Genomic DNA, 18,931 nt, shown 5'->3' with positions numbered 1-18,931 from the left:
GAGCGCCTGATGAACTATGGACAGAGGTTCATGACATTGTATAGGAGACAGGAATCAAGACCATCCCGAAGAAAAAGAAATGCAAAAAAGCAAAATGGCTGTCTGAAGAGGCCTTACAAATGGCTGTGAAAACAAGGGAATTGAAAAGCAAAGGAGAAAAGGAAAAATATACCCATTTGAATGCAAAGTTCCAAAGAATAGCAAGGAGAGATAAGAAAGCCTTCCTCAGTGATCAATGCAAAGAAATAGAAGAAAACAACAGAATGGGAAAGACTAGAGATCTCTTCAAGAAAATCAGAGATACCAAGGGAACATTTTATGCAAAGATGGGCTCAATAAAGGACAGAAATGGTAGGGACCTAACAGAAGCAGATGATATTAAGAAGAGGTGACAAGAATACAAAGAACTGTACAAAAAAGATCTTCACAACCCAGATAATCATGATGGTGATATCACTCACCTAGAGCCAGACATCCTGGAATGTGAAGTCAAGTGGGCCTTAGGAAGCATCACTACAAACAAAGCTAGTGGAGGTGATGGAATTCCAGTTGAGCTATTTCAAATCCTGAAAGATGATGCTTTGAAAGTGCTGCACTCAATATGCCAGCAAATCTGGAAAACTCAGCAGTGGCCACAGGACTGGAAAAGGTCAGTTTTCATTCCAAACCCAAAGAAAGGAAATGCCAAAGAATGCTCAGACTATCGCACAATTGCACTCATCTCACACACTAGTAAAGTAATGCTTAAAATTCTCCAAGTCAGGCTTCAGCAATACATGAACCGTGAACTTCCAGATGTTCAAGCTGGTTTCAGAAAAGGCAGAGGAACCAGAGATCAAATTGCCAACATCCGCTGGATCATTGAAAAAGCAAGAGAGTTCCAGAAAAACATCTATTTCTGCTTTATTGACCAAAGCCTTTGACTGTGTGGATCACAATAAACTGTGGAAAATTCTGAAAGAGATGGGAATACCAGACCACCTGACCTGCCTCTTGAGAAATCTGTATGCAGGTCAGGAAGCAACAGTTCGAACTGGACTTGGAACAACAGACTGGTTCCAAATAGGAAAAGGAGTATGTCAAGGCTGTATATTGTCACCCTGCTTATTTAACTTCTATGCAGAGTACATCATGAGAAACACTGGGCTGGAAGAAGCACAAGCTGGAATCAAGATTGCCGGGAGAAATATCAATAACCTCAGATATGCAGATGACACGACCCTTATGGCAGAAAGTGAAGAAGAACTAAAGAGCCTCTTGATGAAAGTGAAAGAGGAGAGTGAAAAAGGTGGCTTAAAGCTCATCATTCAGAAAACTAAGATCATGGCATCTGGTCCCATCATTTCATGGAAAATAGATGGGGAAACAGTGGCTGACTTTATTTTTCTGGGCTCCAAAATCACTGCAGATGGTGACTGCAGCCATGAAATTAAAAGACGCTTACTCCTTGGAAGGAAAGTTATGACCAACCTAGACAGCATATTCAAAAGCAGAGACATTACTTTATCAACAAAGGTCTGTCTAGTCAAGGCTGTGGTTTTTCCAGTAGTCATGTATGGATGTGAGAGTTGGACTATAAAGAAAGCTGAGCGCCGAAGAATTGATGCTTTTGAACTGTGGTGTTGGAGAGGACTCTTGAGAGTCCCTTGGACTGCAAGGAGATCCAACTAGTCCATCCTAAAGGAAATCAGTCCTGGGTGTTCATTGGAAGGACTGATGTTGAAGCTGAAACTCCAATATTTTGGCCACCTGATGTAAAGAGCTGACTCATTTGAAAAGACCCTGATGCTGGGAAAGATTGAGGGCAGGCGGAGAAGGGGACGACAGAGGATGAGATGGTTGGATGGCATCACCTAATCAATGGACATGGGTTTGGGTGAACTCCAGGAGTTGGTGATGGACTGGGAGGTCTGGCGTGCTGCAGTTCATGGGGTTGCAAAGAGTCGGACATGACTGAGTGACTGAACTGAATTTGTTTATTGGTGCTTCCTCTCCAATGCTTTTACTATGCATTTTTATCTCTTATTACTTTATGTAAGTAGGGTTTAAGTAGGAAATGGTAGTCAATGCCTGTGCTCAGTCTGATATGTTTAACTGGAAATCCACACACACCCCCCACCTTTTTAACTACCACTGGGCTTTTCTTCTCACATCTGAGATTGCTCTTGTCAGTCACCAGTAAATTGTTTGCTACATTACAATCCCTTTATAATCTTTGCACAGATCACCATATCTTCTCCTGGCTTCCCTGACTTCACATTTCCCTAGTTTTTCTCCTCTCTTTGGCCATTCCTCCTCCTCTAGATTAGAAATTGTTGCTGCCCTTGGACTGATCCTGGAAATTCTTCTCTGAAATATTTATGCCCTAGTTGATTTCATCCAGTCTTATGTTTCCAAATATCAACTGAAAACAGACCACTCCCCAATTTGTCTTTCTAGTTTTGTCCTCTCTCTTGAATGCCAGCCTATTCAACCTGTCCACTTTGAACGTCTAATGGGCATCTCTGTCTTAACATATGCAGAGTACATCATGAGAAACACTGGGCTGGAAGAAGCACAAGCTGGAATCAAGATTTCTGGGAGAAATATCAATAACCTCAGATATGTAGATGACATCACCCTTATGGCAGAAAGTGAAGAGGAACTAAAAAGCCTCTTGATGAAAGTGAAAATGGAGAGTGAAAAAGTTGGCTTAAAGCTCAACATTCAGAAAACGAAGATCATAGCATCTGGTCCCATCACTTCATGGGAAATAGATGGGGAAACAGTGGAAACAGTGTCAGACTTTATTTTTGGGGGCTCCAAAATCACCACAGATGGTGACTGCAGCCATGAAATTAAAAGATGCTTACTCCTTGGAAGAAAAGTTATGACCAACCTAGATAGCATATTGAAAAGCAGAGACATTACTTTGCCAACAAAGGTCCATCTAGTCAAGGCTATGGTTTTTCCAGTGGTCATGTATGGATGTGAGAGTTGGACTGTGAAGAAAGCTGAGCACCGAAGAATTGATGCTTTTGACCTGTGGTGTTGGAGAAGACTCTTGAGAGTCCCTTGGACTGCAAGGACATCCAACCAGTCCATTCTGAAGGAGATCTGCCCTGGGATTTCTTTGGAAGGAATGATGCTAAAGCTGAAACTCCAGTACTTTGGCCACCTCATGTGAAGAGTTGACTCATTGGAAAAGACTCTGATGCTGGGAGGGATTGGGGGCAAGAGAAGAAGGGGATGACAGAGGATGAGATGGCTGGATCGCATCACTGACTAAATGGACCTCAGTTTGAGTGAACTCTGGGAGTTGGTGATGGACAGGGAGGCCTGGCGTGCTGTGATTCATGGGGTCGCAAAGAGTCGGACACGACTGAGCGACTGAACTGAACTGAATCTAAGTTGAAAGTTTTCCCTAAGCCTTCTCTACTTTAGAAGTGACAGTACTATATGCCCAGCTGTCCAGGCCAAAACTCTCAGTCTTCTGTGTCCTATTTATTAAACAAGATGGAATTGGTAGGGTGCAAGTAGAGAGAAGCATTATGTTTTCTCGTGACTGTCCCTGGAAACTCTGATCTGTAATTCTCAGATTTTATAGGTTTTTCCTTTCTATCTTAGAAATTTTAAAAAATGATTATGTATTGCTCATAAAAATCCAGTCCAGTAAAATACCAGCATTCAAAGTCCACACCAATTGAAATGAGTTTGAGATGTCCATATAGGCTGGAGTCCTTATTCCCACACTTTGTGTTTCCACATGGAGGCACATCCCTGGAGAAAAACTTCCAGCTTTTTCCCCACTCCCAGGAAATGTGAATTTGGGGGAACAGAACAGAATTTCAGGGTCTTCTGGTATACTTTCTAGGATCAATAGGCTGACGGGCATCTTTTCATAGGCACTGGCTCCATGGTGTTTCGTGGGGCAGCTCTGTGGAGGATACAGTTGTCCCCCTGGGCCAGAGGCTGAGAGGTACATGTGTATGATTTAGCGGTGGAAGTAGCTGGCCATCTTGTCAATCTAAGCCATGTCTTTCAAACTATAGTTTTTTCTCTGTAGCAAGGCTGGTAATTTGATATCCATTCCTCTTACTGCTATATCTTCTTCATTGGTTTCTGAACTGGGATAGGAAGATGCAAGTGTCCTTTACTGACTGTCTAATAGCCTGATATTCCATTAGGGGAAATGTACATGTGTTTTCTTTTGCAAGTATCCCCTGCCCTTCTCTGGCTTGCTGAGATTCATGGCATGGGGATAAGACTCAAGGGATGGGTACAGAAAAACTCACTTGACTGGAGAAATTGTGACATGATGGTCAGAGCTTCTGTCAGGAAGATGAAGAAACAGTGGGGCTGTCTGTGAGTTCCTGAAGAGTCGCCTTTGGGACCTCAATGTTTGCACAATTTCCTCCAACTCCATGGAGCCCCTGGCTCCTGCTGCACACCCTGAGACCACTTTACCGCCATCCATCCCATTCCCAGTCCTTTCAGCATGTTCTCCATTTTTCTCTCCCTTCCTTTTACAGTCCAGGCCTTCCACATTTACTTACACTGGAACTCCAAAACTGTTAGGCTCCCCTCTGAGTGACCCAAGCTCTCTCAGTGTGGCTTCCTCCCTGGGCAAATAAGTGCTTGGCACCTGTACCTTGAAAGCCCCACAGCAAAGCATCCTGAAAGATGCACCGCCCCTTGCAGTCAGCACCAGCCTGTCATCTGTCCCCTTCTGTGGTCTCCTCATGTCCTTTCCCCTCTCCTGTCGTCTCCCTTCTCCTGTCATTTTCCCTCTCCTCTCGTCTCTCCTCTCCTGTCCTTTTCCCTCTCCTGTCGTCTCTCCTCCTGTCAGTCTCTCTGGTGTCATCTCCCTTCAAGTGTCATCTCCCCTCCTGTTAGCCGCCCTACCATCATCTCTCTCCTGTGAGTTCCTCTCAGGTGCTCTCCAGCAACCTTTCTCCTTCGGATGCCTCTCCCCCGCCCCTAACCCCCGCCCGCGTCGCGCCCTCCGCGGGATCTCGCGGCCACGTCTCCCCTCATTCACTCACCTACAGCCTCCGACCTCGGGTACTTCCTCAAAGGCACTCGCCGCGATCCAAGCCCCTTGTCTTCTGGTCTCTGGTGGGACCCTCTTCAAGGGTCAGTCTTAGGCGCCCCTTGGTGGCCTCGTCCTGGCGCTTTGCTCCACAGGTAGCTCCGAAGCTGACAGAATCTGGCTGCAGGCGTGACAGGCAGTCGCGTCCCTCCGCGACACGCGCGTTCACCAATCCCCGCTCACCGGCGCGCCCCCGCCCACCGACGCAGCCCCGCCCACTCACTTCCTCACCCCGCCCCCAGATCCACCTCTGTCCCTGTACTTCGGCTCCGCCCCCACTGCTCGGAGGGTCGCGCTCCACCACTGAGGTACCCGGGCACGCCCCAGGCCCACCCTCCCTGTGCTCTGATTGGCTGCGTGAGCATCTGGCCACGGCGCACGCAAGTCGGCAGAGGCGAAAGACTTCGCCGGCTAGTCCAGGTACTGGGCCCAGGTTACCGGGAATCAGGAGCGCGGCAGCGGTCATGACGGAGGGCACGTGAGTCTCAGCGCCCCCCGAGAAGGGAGAGCGTGGTCGGGGTCGCCGAGGAAGGGGTCTCATCGGGTCGAGGGCTTCCAGCGAGGCTGCTGCACCGTCCGGTCCAGCCCTCTGTGGAGACCTGCGGCACCAGCCTTGGGGGGCGGTGAGGGGCAAGCTCTCCTTCGGAGGCGTCGCCCGAGGGCCTTCTGGGGCCGGGCCGGGGTGAGCCGGGTGGGGCCGGGGGTCGGGGTGGGGGCGAGGCCGTGGGCGGCGGTCCGGTGGCAGGTGTCTCCTCTCCCGGAGAAATAATGGCGCGACGTGTAGGTGCAGAAGTGCCTCTAGAGGGTTTTTATTTTGCAACAGTCTGCTGGTAGGTTGTTGGGGGAAACAGTGAGTGCGTTGCGCCTCTGGCCTCTGACCAGGTCAGAGCAGGTCACTTGAGCATGATCTTTTCTAGGTGTCTGCGTCGAAGAGGCGGACCCTATAAGACAGAGCCAGCCACAGACCTCAGTCGCTGGCGGCTCAGCAATCAGGTTGGGAGGCAGACATGGACCTACTCTCAAGAAGAAGATCCTGTCCGAGAGCAGTCTGGCCTGGAAGCTCACCTCTTGGGACTGGATACAGTAAGTGTTGATTCTGCTAGTCCCTTGCAGTGTCTGGGACACCACCAGAAACTTGCGTCCCTCCCTTCTTAGTAAGGAGCACCAGGAACCAGCAGGGAGCTTTAAACAGCTAGATGTAAAGGGTATTTTTCTTTCTTAAAAAGAATGGATGTGTAATGTGTACTTGTGTTGCATGTCACCAAAGCTGGTTCCTACAGGAGTTAACTGGGTAAACACAGAACATGAAGCCCCTTTGCTTCAATCCTTTTATCACTAAGCTGTGTGTAAAAAACACCTCTAACTTTGTTTTTATTCAGAAAAATAAGTTTTTGATCCAGCGAATTTCACGAGAAAACAGTTAGAGGGTATGACATATAAATGAAATCTCCCTGTCACTGTGCCATCCCGTGGCCCCTGCCCGAGAGAGGCCTGAGCTCTAGGTCTGAGTCACACACTCTTGGGCACTTGGTTTATTTAAGATGTCTTGGAGAAGTTGTGAATAAATTTGAAAATATGTCACTGGAACACAGAATTGTGAGGGAGATTGGCAATACCATCATCAGAATTTTAGGCTTTGAAACAGCTGAAACTTTCAAAGTAATTCAAGTTTGTTACTTTGACTTGCTGTCTAAATGCCAAGGGCTCCTCTGGCCTAGCTGCAGACCCCTCAGTTCTCATCTCTTTTTTTCTTCTTTGCAGAAAAGTTTCTTTAAGGACTTGCCGAAAGCGCACACAGCCTGCAGGGGGGCTCTGAATGGGGTGACATTTTACGCTGCACTGCAGACTGAGGATGGGCATTGGGCGGGTGATTACGGTGGCCCACTCTTCCTCCTGCCAGGTAGGAAGGTGCTGCTGTGGCTTGTGGGTAAGACATTCTTGAGATCCTGGCTTGATCTGGTTCAGGCCTTCATTGATCATCTGTGGTGTGAGTGAATGAACAGGTGAAAAACCAGGAGCTTACATAGAAAAGGTCTGGGGAGGGTTGCCTTGTGCCTGAGTTGTCCTGATGTTGTTGCTGGGGGATGGGAGCGAAGGCTCAGCTAGCTAGTGTTCTGAAAAAGGAAGCCAGGGTACTTTGGGAGGTGCAGGGAGGCTCTGGAGTCCCAGTGCAGAGTAGGAGCATCCGTGGAGGGCCTGGCCTGTGGAAAGGTGCAGAGGTGGGCAGGGTGTTGGGTGGCGATCTTTAAGTCCTGTGTAGGCAGCTTGCACATGTGAACTCACTGGAAGGCTTGGCTAAGAGAGCTCAGCTGGGAGCTGTAGGTGGAGGTTGGTGAGCTGTAGGAGAACTGCAGTTGCATCTCCCGGGTACTCATCTGGTTTGGCTAGATCAGACTGTGCTGCATCCTGGGAACATTTCTCTAAAGCAATATGAGAAATTCCTTTTATGAATTTCTAGGAGTCCATCAAGCTCCCGTGTTTGTTTTGACTCCAAGCCCTGCTGTCTCCTGGACTATTCAGCTTTGTATTCCTGTCCAGGGACCCATGGGCCTGTCCTTGAGGGCAAGTCATTGGGCTTTCTTCCCTTGGTCCCACCTAGAGCCTGTTGAGACTTTTCCCAGGGGTCTTTGTAGGGAGGCAGTGACTGTACTGGCTTGCTGTGACCCTGGGCAAGGTGGCAGGACTGCACCATGCCTCGGCTGACTCATCTGTGACGTGGGGACAATGGGAACTGGGTTTGGTCATATGTGCACAGCACCAGGCACTCAGTAGGCGACAGGTCATGAGGATGCTGTGTTGGTTTGTGCTTGCTGCTGCAGCTCTGGGCTTGGCCTGCCGCCCCCCTCTCCTCACCCCCACCCCCCCGGCCCTCTGCAGGCTGTAAGGTGGGGCTTTCCTCTCTCCCTCTGGACTCTGGACAGACCATCTTTCTCAGATTAACACTGGCCTGTTTTGGGGTACTGTCTCAGGGTTCTTCCATGGCTGACTGAAATTTGACTGGTCTTTTTCTTCTTTAGTTTGGAGAACGCTCCTGGAGGCCATGACTCTGTGTGGCTGGTATTGCACTGAGCATCACTGTGGTGATCACTGACTCTGGGGTTAGACCTCCTGGGCTTCAGCCCCAGCCCCACCACTTAGGGGCTGTGCCTCAGTTTCCTTGACTGTAAAATGAGGAAGCCACAGGCACTGCTTCCTGCTTGTGTGTTTCACTGTCTTGAAAGCATCATATTTGTTACAAAAGGAGATGGACTTTTTCCTATGAACCTCTGTGATGTCTGCTGGGGCTTCTCATGCATCTGGCCAGAGTCAGGGATCCATTCCACAACACGTTGTTGTTGGGGCCTGCCTGAGACCCCACAGGCTCAGTGCCATGGGCATGTGGCTGATGAAGTCAAGGCCAAGGGTAGAGTGGAGGGGGAGGAGGTGGGGAGCTTTTGAACACCATGCTCAGGAGGGGCAGGCTGGGAACAGAAGGTTCTTTGTGGGTATTATTTGTTGTCCATCTTTCAAAATGACTTGTGCAATTAAAACATTTAATAAAATGGGAATATGTAAATATAAGCAAGTAAACATTACCCCATCCAGGGATGATCCATTTGGGGTTTCTTTCCCAGCTGGCATGTCAGTAGCATGGGACCCTGGAGTGGCTGGTGGGTTCTGCATGCTCCACGCAGTGTGTGTCACGTGTGCTGTTGCCGCTGCTCCTGGGTCCCCGGTTCCGAAGTCCCTGATTGGGTCGGGAGGAATAGCCTGCCCGGGCTTGTTTGCACAAGAAGGGGCCGAGCAGAGAGCTCCCTGTTGCATGGGGTTCCCAGAGTCTCAGGCCTGGGCTTAGAAGTGCTGAGTCCCTGCCAAGGAGTATCTGTTCTGCCCCACAGGCCTCCTGATCACGTGCCATGTGGCGAACATCCCTCTGCCGGCCGGATACCGAGAAGAAATTATACGGTACCTGCGGTCTGTGCAGCTCCCCGACGGCGGCTGGGGCCTGTGAGTCTGCCTGACCCTGGGTCATGGCATGTGTGTGTGCGCATGTGCACATGTGTTCTTATGTGAAAGATGTACCTGTTGGCGGGGAGTTACTGTAGCTGTGGGCTGGGAGTGGGTGGGGAGAGAGCCTGGCAGGAGGGAATTGGGCTGGGGTCTCCATGCAGGCGGGTCCAGGTTTCCCTGGTGCTTCTCATCCTGCAGCTGGGGCATGGGCCCCTCCTGGGCTTGCTGACTCCATACCGGCAGCCTTCATTGCAGAATCCTGGGAGGACAGCTCAGCTCTGCTCACCTCCTGGACGGAGTCGTGGGCGTCTCGAGCTTGGGGTCCCAGCCCTCTGGCCTGTGGGCGCTGGGGCAGACAGGATCTCGCCAATGCCCTTTCCCGCCTGGCTGGCTGCCTCTGGAGTGGGCTTTGTGGGCCTCGGTGATGTAGAGTCTTAGCTGAGTCACTGCCACACGACACTGGTCCTGTTGATTCAGTGTGAGAAGTGGACAGAGGAGGCGGGCAGGCCTGGGGAGCAGTTTGGAACTGCTCAGTTGTCACAGAGGTGCAGGAACTCTTACCGGAGTATGGCTGTTCTGGATGTTTCTTGTGTAGTTATGTCATTCTTGATTTGCTGAGGAAACTTAATGAAAGCGTTGCTTAATTTCTTAAGTAATGGAAGATGTCATTTCTCATTTGCCTCCTTCTGCCGTAGGCACATTGAGGACAAGTCCACGGTATTTGGAACTGCGCTTAACTATGTGTCTTTGAGAATTCTGGGTGTGGGGCCTGACGATCCTGACCTGGTGCGAGCCCGGAACCTTCTTCACAAGAAAGGTAACCCCTGCCCAGAACACACACCAGTAAAGAGGTCATGTTACCTCAGTGTAAGGAGGGCTCGCAAATTGAAACTATTAATAGACAGATGCAAGGAAGGCATCAAAGTGGGAGTAGGAGGAAACTGCCTACCCTTGCCAGTAAAATTTCAGAGCACAAAGTAAGGTTGCTGTGTTTCACAATTCTGTTCCACAAATCGGCATGGACTCACGAAGGACACGCTGGCGCATTGCTTGCAGGAGTGTGCCTTCCCAGAGGGCAGCTGGGCTGCACCTGTGGGGTGGAGCTGGTGGAGCTCTGCTTGCCCTGCTGCCTGCCCTACTGTGTGCCTGGCGGAATTCCTAGTGGTGGCTGCTCTGCCCTCGCCCTGGGAGGCCCTTCATCTCCTGCCGCTCAGAGATCACCCACTGCCGCTCTGGCCCACCTGCCCGCCTGCCCGCCCCTCACAGACATTCCTCACGCTGTTCATGCTTCCAGTTTTGCGCTCACCCACCAGAGGGCCTTCCTGTCGGCACCTTGACGCCCCTTCCTGGCTCAGGGCTTCGCCTGCACTGCTTTGTCTTCCTGGGGGCAGGGGAGACACGCTTGTTCTGGGGAAGCTGTCTGTTCCAGCCAGTGGTTGTGGTGTGGGTGGTCCGAGGGCTCTGGAACCTGCTCGACGCGAAGGGGAGAGGACCCTCAGCAGCCTGTTGGCCGAGGGGCTCTGTTCCTGAGGATCTCCTCCTCAGCCAGAGGCCGGTGACGGGGACTATGCTCTCCCTCCAGGTGGTGCTGTGTTCATCCCGTCCTGGGGGAAGTTTTGGTTGGCTGTCCTGAACGTGTACAGCTGGGAAGGCCTCAATACACTGTTTCCAGAAATGTGGTATGTGACCCCCTACAGTCAGTTTGGTGGCCGGGTCACCAGTGTCTTAGCAAGTGGAGTGACACTGCCTGGGTCACTTGCTGCCTGTTAGTCAGATATGGGACTGTCCATTCAGTGGTGTGGGGTGGTGTTAGGCCCCTGGTAGAACCCGTGCTTGGCTGACAGAGGAGAGAAGGGGGTTCCCAATTGGGCGGGAGGGAGGGAGGTGCAGTGGGGTTGGGTCCTCAGCAGGTGGGTGGGTCCTGCCTGACTGCTTACAGAGCCACTGGGGTCGGGAATGAATTGCTGGCTTTGCTGCACAGGTGGCTGTAATTGTGTTGTTATAGACACTCTGAGCATCCGTCGAAACAGAGAACGAAGGTGACAGCCGCGCAGCCCTCCCCAGCCAGGGTTGGGGTGTGCATGCTATCTTACTGCCCGCCTTCTAGTTGTTTGCCAGTGAATGTTAAAGTCGATCCCAGACATCCTATTTCCCCTGTGAATACTTCAGTGTGTATATTTGAAAGATGAGAATTTTCCTTTCAGCAGAACTGTAATGCTGTTTAAAAACTCAGCAAAATCAACTTTCATTCCATATTGTGTGAAGCCTATTAGCTGGCAATTGTAAGCATTTTGTGAATATCTCATGAAAGCTGTGGATGTGTCCAGAACACATCCATATACATATAAGCACCTCGGTATCACCCCCAGGAGGTGAGGTCCCTGGGGCGGTAGCTGTCAGAGACCCCTCGCACATGTGGTCTGAGGCTGAAAGGGGAGGGTGGAGGAGACCGCCCAGGTGCTCAGCCGCCTGGCGGGCTGCAGAGCTGTGCCCACGTCAGGGTGGGTGTTTGGGCAAAGCACAGCAGGGCCAGTGGTCAGACTTGGTCAGACTTGAGGAGACATGGCAGTCCTAAAGGTTTTTAAGTAAGAACTTTTAATTTTGAAATACTTTTCAATCCCCAGAAAAGCTGCAAAGATAGTCCAGAGCGTCTCTGTAGACCCCTCACTCAGAATCTCCGTGGTTAAGGGTCTCTGTTTCTGTGACATGTTGGTCACAGCCGGGAACTTGCAGGCTCCCTGACCCATTAGGGGCCGCGTCTCCTGGCGTTAGGAGGCACTGGAGGGGTTGTTGGCTACTCAGACTGCGCCCCTCAGGAGCTCGGCTGTGAAGCGCTGAGGGCTGTGCCCACTTGGCTGGAGACAGCCCTGCCTCCGGTGTCCACTTGCTGAAACAGTTGTGGGGGGGTGCCCACTGACATACTCTGCCCCCAGGCTGTTTCCTGACTGGATGCCCGCACATCCCTCCACCATCTGGTGCCACTGTCGGCAGGTGTACCTGCCCATGGCCTACTGCTACAGCACGCGGCTGAGTGCCGAGGAGGGCCCGCTGGTCCAGAGCCTCCGCCAGGTGAGCCTGCCCGCATGTGCCTGCCCCAGAGTGTAGCCCCGCCCCATGTCCCTGAATGACTGCCTGGGGGGCTATGCTGTTTGATAGGTCCAGTGAGCCTTGCGGAGCGCCCTGGGATGGACTTGGGGAGGCTGTGCTCATCAGGGTCTGCCCGGGGGCAGAGCAGGAATGGGGGCAGGGGACCCAGGGCCCAGCAGGTCTGGGCTGAGGCGCTGCCTGCCTGCAGGAGCTCTACCTGGAGGACTACAGCTGCATCGACTGGGCCGCGCACAGGAACAGCGTGGCCCCGGACGATCTGTACACGCCGCACAGCTGGCTGCTCCACGTAGTATACGGTGGGTATTCCCCCAGCGCCCCCCTCCCCGGGCTGGCTAGGACCCCGGAGTCGGGGGACATCTGAAGTGATAGGAAGGGACACTGCCCCTCAAAGGGTCTCCTTCTGCCCTTCTCACCATCCTGTGTTGGGGTCCTGTGGGGACGACGGGGGCCGGCCTTGCACAGCTCATGTCGAGCAGACCTGCCTGGCATTCGGGCTCCTGGACAGAGGATTCAGAGCCTAGGGCCTTGGGCCGGGGGTGTCTCCTCTGTGGAACAGAAGGGGCGGTCCCCAGAGCCCCGTCCAGGCCCAGCTCCCATGGATCCATCAGAGCCCAGCGCCTCCCATTGGTGCTGTGTGAGCAAGCGGCATGTTCCCCTTCGCCCTTCCATTCATCTCCCCCGCCCTCCACTCCCTGCCCGCACACCTGTCTGCTCCCCGCCCCCCGCCCATCTGCTCGTCCCCACTTGTCCATTCACTCGTTCCCTCACTGCAGGATGCTGTTCCCTCACTGCAGGATGCTGGGGTGGGGCGTCGGGGGCGCGGCACAGCCGCCCAGGCAGGCCGGTGGGGGCAGAGGCTGCCTGCTATGATGGAGCCAGCGCTCCTCCCATGTCTGCTGTCATTGACGACCCCCTACCACGCCCCACAGCCATCCTCAACTTGTACGAGCGCCACCACAGCACCAGCCTGCGGCAGTGGGCCACCCAGAAGCTGTATGAGCACATCGCAGCTGATGACCGCTTCACCAAGTGCATCAGCATCGGCCCGGTCAGTGCGCTCCCCCTGGGTGTCTGGGCCTGTGTCTGTGGGGCTGGGGGTGGGGTCTCCCCCAGGTGAGGTCTCTCCTTGGGATGTGGCCTCCGATCCCCCAGGACCCTTGGCCTGGCCTGCACTGTCCCCGACCTGCTGTGTCTAGAATGCTGCTCCTATTCCCCCATTCTCCACCCCCTCCTCCCCTCCCCCCATCCCACCCCGATGGCCACTGCTGGCCTCCTTCTTCTTTGGAGGGCCCCTGTGCTTGTTTCCATTCCTGACTCCTGATGAGTCTGCTGGCTCTAGACTCTCGCTTCACAGAGCCTCTGGGCTCCTGACCCAGCTTTGCGTGTGTGCCCAGGCGGCCATCACAGGGTCAGTCGATGGCCTGCAGCCTTAGGGCAACGGGTACAGGAGGCAGAGTTGTGTGAACCAGGGGCAGGCTGTGACCTCCATGCTAGGACCCCCATGGGGCCACCATGTGAGCCACATCCCTGACCCTGCTGGCAGGTGTTTGCTGGGCCACATGGTACCTGGGGCCGTAAACCACCACTGCTCCACTGAATGGCCCTTTCAACATTGGGCGATTCTGTGTGGGCTCTTAGTGCTGCATAAACAAGTTAGACCTTGATTTGTGACCTCTCGGGTGGAAGGGTTGGGTCTCTAGAACTTCTGCTTTGAGCAACAGGCCCTGGCTCACTGGTCTCACTCCCAATTCTCTCCCATGCCCCACAGACAGCTCTGCCCTTGGTCCTGAGTTATCTCGAACAGCTCAGGACACCCCACACCCAGGCGCCCACGTAGGGTCCCTGCCTTGTCTGTCACCTCGTGGCAGTCCTGCTCACCCACTGGCTGGCTTGCGTCCCCTCTGTGGGTCACCCTGTCTTTTCCCTGCTGCAGTGCCCCCTCCCTCCAGGCACACCTGCCTTGGCTACTCTCTGCAGCCTGGTTTTTTTTATCTCAGGGCCTGGAAGCAGAGAGTGCTTGGGAAAGTGGTCAGAGCAGTGGCCTCGCCTGCAACAAGGCTGTGCTGGGGCCGCAGCCCTCAAGCCCAGGAACCCGGTGGGTGTGGGGCAGGCCCTGACCAGGCTGTCTCCTGCAGATCTCGAAAACCATCAACATGCTCGTGCGCTGGCATGTAGACGGGCCAGCCTCTGCTGTCTTCCAGGAGCACGTGTCCAGGATTCCTGACTACCTCTGGTGAGTGTGCGGGAGGTGAAGCCAAGAGCTGAGTGCTGGCCTGTCTGGGGGAGGGTGGGCACAGCCTGTGTTTCCCTCAGTCTGCATTCCAGGGTGGCCTCTTCTCCACTGGACCCTCCGCGTGCTGGGTATGGGGGAGCCTCCTTGTGTGTCCCGTGCTGCTCGGGTGGGTTACTCTCCGGACGTGGACTCTGGGCCCCTGATGTCTGGCACTGCCTGTGCTCCCTGACCCAGGTCATTCTCCCCCTCCTTGTAGGCTGGGCCTCGACGGCATGAAGATGCAGGTGAGGGCAGTGGGGCCGAAGCTGCGTCCTTGCCACCGTCCCCGCCCTGGGTTTGTTCACATCCCCAGTCTCTCCTCCCCACATGGCCTGTTGGCTTGAGGTCCTGTGTCTCAGGGGTGTTGCTGGGCCCTCCCGGGTGGGTGCCGTCTGGCAGGAATGTTGACGGGCCCCCAGGATGGTGGGAGAACCAAGGGCTGGCAGCCACCCTCTGTGAGTGGTCTGTACACTGAGGTCACTCAGCCATAGCTCAGAGGGGACGAAGGCCACGGGGGGTTCTTGGCACTAGCTGACTGCTGCTGGATGCTGATCTTGCAGCTCACACATGGGGTCTGGCTGGTGGGGTCAAGACAGTCAGAGGAGAGCCCCTGCCCTCCCCCTGCCTCCTGGAGCTGAGTCCCTCTTCAGGGTCCTGAGACATGCTCCCTGTGGGCGGGCTGTTTGTGCTGTTTGCTGGTTTCCAGTGTCTGGATGCTGTAGATGATGTTCCCCCCACTTGTGTCCTATGCATGGCCCTGGGGGTGGGGCTGCGGGTCACAGGGCGGCCTGGGCTGACCCGGTCCTGTCCCGGCAGCAGGGGCCCCAGAGGCAGCCAGCCAAGAGCTCTCGGGCTTTGCTCTGCTGTCACTCAGTGTGGAACACGGCGCCCCCAGCAATGTCCTTGGGTCACACTAAGTGCTGGACCCCTTGGGATGGGTGCACGTGAGCCTGACCCTGCCCAGCACAGACCACCTGCCCAGGTGCCCTTGCTAAGGGTGCTCAAGCCGAAGGCTTCCTGGCCCTTCTTCCAGCATTCAAGCCCCTCTTCTAGTTGCCTGGGCCCCACACTGCCAGTCTTCTGTGAAGTATCCCAAAACCCACGAAGTTGAGGAAGGTGGTGAGCCTCCAGCCCTGGAGCTTCTGGTTCTGACGGAACTGCCATGCTGTCCCCTGGATCTCATGGCAGCCTGCAGTGGCGTTGTGCTGTGGGCTCGCTGGTATCACGATTTCACCCAGGAGGCTGATCCTTAATGTCACCTTCATCCTACAGTCTCCCGGTGTCCTTCTCTCCTGGGCCATTTGTCCCGAGGGTGTCCACCTTCTTCCTGCTCTGTGCCCTGATCTGATCAGGGCTTGATCAGATCAGGTTTTTGTGGCCTGGGGCTGCCTTGGTCGTGTGCTTTCTTCCCACATGTTGTCTGGCAAGGCCATGATGTCTGGGGCTGCTGAGGGCCACCAGTCTGTCTGGGCTCCGTGCCACTGGGTGGGCAGTAGAGGCCATAGCATCCAAATCCTGGAAGTGCCCTGAGGAAGCCCTGCCCTGGCTGATATTCTGACTAAGGCAGGTCGGGCTGCCTGACCCATGTCTGTCTGCCAGACCACCCACTCAGGCCCCTGTGGGTGTCAGAGTGCAGAGCCCAGAGCCTGGGGTCAGGGGTCAACTGGGCTCCCACCTCTTCAAGATCCGGTGGAGGCCCCTGCACCCTCTTTGACCCTCTAGGCGCCTGTGGGATCTAGGAAGTTGGGGTGGAGTGCAGGAGAGGCAGCTATAATGTTATCCTTTCTCCACAGGGCACCAATGGCTCACAGATCTGGGACACCGCGTTCGCCATCCAGGCTTTGCTGGAGGTATATGACATTGTCCCTCGTTCTTCAGCTGCCCTTCCTGTGTGTCTACCCCTGCATTCAGTGGACATGGCCCCTGCTGGCCCTGACCCTCCCCTCAGCTGGGCTCTGAGCCTCTTGCCTGGCAACTCTGGGTTGGTGGGGGGTTGGTGTTTGAAGGCTCCAGGGACAGGGAGCCTTGGGGGGTGGTACCTGAGGCGATGAGGTGGTGGGGTCTTTGGGAAGGGACAGTGGGCTCCAGGCCCTCTCACTGCTCAAATGGCTCATTATGGATACTTCTTAGTACATGCTGGAGAGAAATAGGAGCATGTTTTCATGCTGGTGGGAATGAGGAATGAGGTTGGCAGGATGGGGAGCCCTAGGAAGAAGTGTGGGCCACGTAGCAGCCTGCCTTAGACAGGCAGGGACCCTGTGTGGTGGGCTGGGGCTGGGTGCAGTGGAGAAGCCTGCTTCATTGCTTCACCACGTCCTGCTGACTTGGTGGCAGAACCCAAGCCCACCGAGACTTGGAGGGGTTTGCCTCTGGCTCCTGGGAGTGGCTGGGTGTCACCAGTAGCGTCCAGGGACCAGCCACCGTGCAGACATATGCTGCCGAGCATCTCAACCCCTTTTCTCTTTTCTAGGCACGTGCACAACACAGGCCGGAGTTTTGGTCCTGCCTGCGGAAGGCGCATGAGTATCTCCGGATCTCACAGGTAAGGCCAAGCCCGGCCCATGCCTCCCACAGATGGGGCTCCCTCCTTCCCTCTGCCATCTCCCACTCAGGGTGTGCCCGATTGTGGATGGGGGAGTGGGTCAGGGGGTGCTGCCTGGCGGGGGGTTCCTCTGGTTCTGGTGACTGAGGGGGCAGGAGCCCTGGGTCTCTGCGCCTCCCACTGTGCTGGCCGCTCCTGCCCATCTGCGCGTGTCCGGTACGGTAGTGATGTGCTCCTTACCCCCGCTTTCCCTGTGTGCTGCCCAGGTGCCAGACAATTTCCCCGACTACCAGAAGTACTACCGCCATATGAGCAAGGTATCACGCCCTGCACCACCGGCCCTGTTTAGCTGGACCTTGCCTGTGAGGAGGAGCTGCTCCCAGTCTTCTGGGGCTTCCTGCTCTGATAGACGCACAGGGTGGGGTTCCACCGGGGCACCCATGATGTTCCTGACCTTGGAGTCGTGTACAAACCCAGTAGCTGAGCTGCCAGGGTTTCACTGCATTATGTGACACATACGTGCACTCAGCAGAACGTGCAGATGTTAAACAAGCTGTCAGACGTGAACGAGAGGGAGGAGGGCAGGGCTGGCTGGGTCGTTCCTGCAGCGTGCGGGGCGTCAACATGGCCACGGCCACGGCCACCTTCCCACAGCGGCTGCTTGTGCCCTTCCTGAGGTGGAGCCTGCCTGGTAGAGGCTGCAGTCCTTGTGCTGGAATCTGGAGGCCTGTCTGCATGTGTGTGGCCTGGGGCTGTGGCTGTACTTCCCCATGATGGTCAGGCATCAGCCCTGCAAGGGCAGGGAAGATGCCTTGGCCTCCACACTTACAGCCCCGCACTTTACAGGGTGGCTTTAGCTTCAGCACGCTGGACTGTGGCTGGATCGTGGCTGACTGCACGGCTGAGGCCTTGAAGTCCATCCTCCTCCTGCAGGAAAAGTGTCCCTTTGTTTCCAATCATGTCCCACGAGAGCGGCTTTTCGACACTGTCGCTGTGGTGAGGCTGCTGGTTGTGGGGCTCCCATCCCTGAGGGTGCTGGGCACGCCGAGTCTTGGCCGCCCAACCACAGACCCTCTTAACCAGGTCTTGTCAAAGTTTTACATGGAGATGGCTCGTTTGGTGGCGCATATGTGATTTATAAGTGATAGGCACGTGTGTGCTGGGAAGGGATCCCAGGTGGTCCCAGGGTGCCTGGTTGACAAAGTGCCCACTGTTCTGGGCCCACAAGGTCTGGGCTGCTCCTCAGCTCCTTGCCTTGCGCGGATTCTCAGGACCTTCTCTCACTGGTTTTAGTTGCTGAGCTTGAGAAACCCCGACGGAGGGTTTGCCACCTACGAGACCAAGCGTGGGGGACACCTTCTGGAGCTTCTGAACCCCTCCGAGGTCTTCGGTGAGTAGTTGACCTGTCACGTGGCCACGGACTCAGGGGCCCCACATGTCCAAGGCAGGCCCTCCTGCCAGCGCCTGGAGCTCTTTCCCTGCTTGGGGGTGGGGGTTGGTGCACAGTACCAACCAACTGCTGGCGGGTGAGGTGGATGCGGGCAGACGCTCTGAGGAGCCCCCAAACACCAGAACTGTCTGGGCTCCTCACCTTCCAGGGTGTGGTGACCCTGGTGGTAGATAGGAAAGCTGCAGTGTGCCTCTCGGAGGTGGGGGCGGCCTCACTGGGGCTCTCAGGTCTGAGCCTGGGCCACCCCTGCTCTGTGTTCCATGAGGGCCGGCCTGCTTCCTGAGCGCTCCTCATGGAGCCCGTGAAGGGCGGTGATGGCGGGGCCGCTCACCTGTGTCCTCCCAGGTGTGGCCCGTGTGCACCCTGTACACGGGTCTCCGTTTGTTGGGCTCCTGTAACTGGCAGGCGTGCTCCCATGCAGGCCTTTTTAGGGTGGGTGCGGCTCCGCTGTACGCCCTGCTCTTTCACCCTCCTACCAGCCTGGCCATCTTGCAGCAC

The 18,931-nt window shown here is 54.9% G+C and overlaps 1 protein-coding gene across 5 annotated transcripts in view; it reads left to right on the top strand.

Moving 5' to 3' along the window:
- Positions 1-5,426: 5,426 nt before the first annotated feature.
- The window catches only part of LSS (lanosterol synthase), a 30,524-nt gene continuing 17,019 nt past the window's right edge, over positions 5,427-18,931 (top strand). For 4 of the 5 annotated variants that reach the window (XM_019963685.2, XM_019963691.2, XM_070796319.1 and 1 more), the window contains exons 1-16: positions 5,427-5,549; positions 5,989-6,154; positions 6,833-6,971; positions 8,950-9,058; positions 9,757-9,878; positions 10,644-10,740; positions 11,995-12,130; positions 12,357-12,465; positions 13,099-13,217; positions 14,305-14,402; positions 14,659-14,686; positions 16,235-16,291; positions 16,912-16,983; positions 17,250-17,300; positions 17,830-17,979; positions 18,277-18,373. In XM_019963685.2, coding sequence (XP_019819244.2) covers positions 5,536-5,549; positions 5,989-6,154; positions 6,833-6,971; positions 8,950-9,058; positions 9,757-9,878; positions 10,644-10,740; positions 11,995-12,130; positions 12,357-12,465; positions 13,099-13,217; positions 14,305-14,402; positions 14,659-14,686; positions 16,235-16,291; positions 16,912-16,983; positions 17,250-17,300; positions 17,830-17,979; positions 18,277-18,373 — 1,564 coding nt within the window. In that variant the 5' untranslated portion in view covers positions 5,427-5,535. The remainder of the gene's footprint in view (positions 5,550-5,988; positions 6,155-6,832; positions 6,972-8,949; positions 9,059-9,756; positions 9,879-10,643; positions 10,741-11,994; positions 12,131-12,356; positions 12,466-13,098; positions 13,218-14,304; positions 14,403-14,658; positions 14,687-16,234; positions 16,292-16,911; positions 16,984-17,249; positions 17,301-17,829; positions 17,980-18,276; positions 18,374-18,931) is intronic. The other variant, XM_019963689.2, reaches the window with a different exon arrangement.

Source organism: Bos indicus, chromosome 1 (genome assembly GCF_029378745.1).
Source record: "Bos indicus isolate NIAB-ARS_2022 breed Sahiwal x Tharparkar chromosome 1, NIAB-ARS_B.indTharparkar_mat_pri_1.0, whole genome shotgun sequence".
NCBI classification, from domain to species: Eukaryota; Metazoa; Chordata; class Mammalia; order Artiodactyla; family Bovidae; genus Bos; species Bos indicus.
This window is presented reverse-complemented; position numbering and strand designations above follow the sequence as displayed.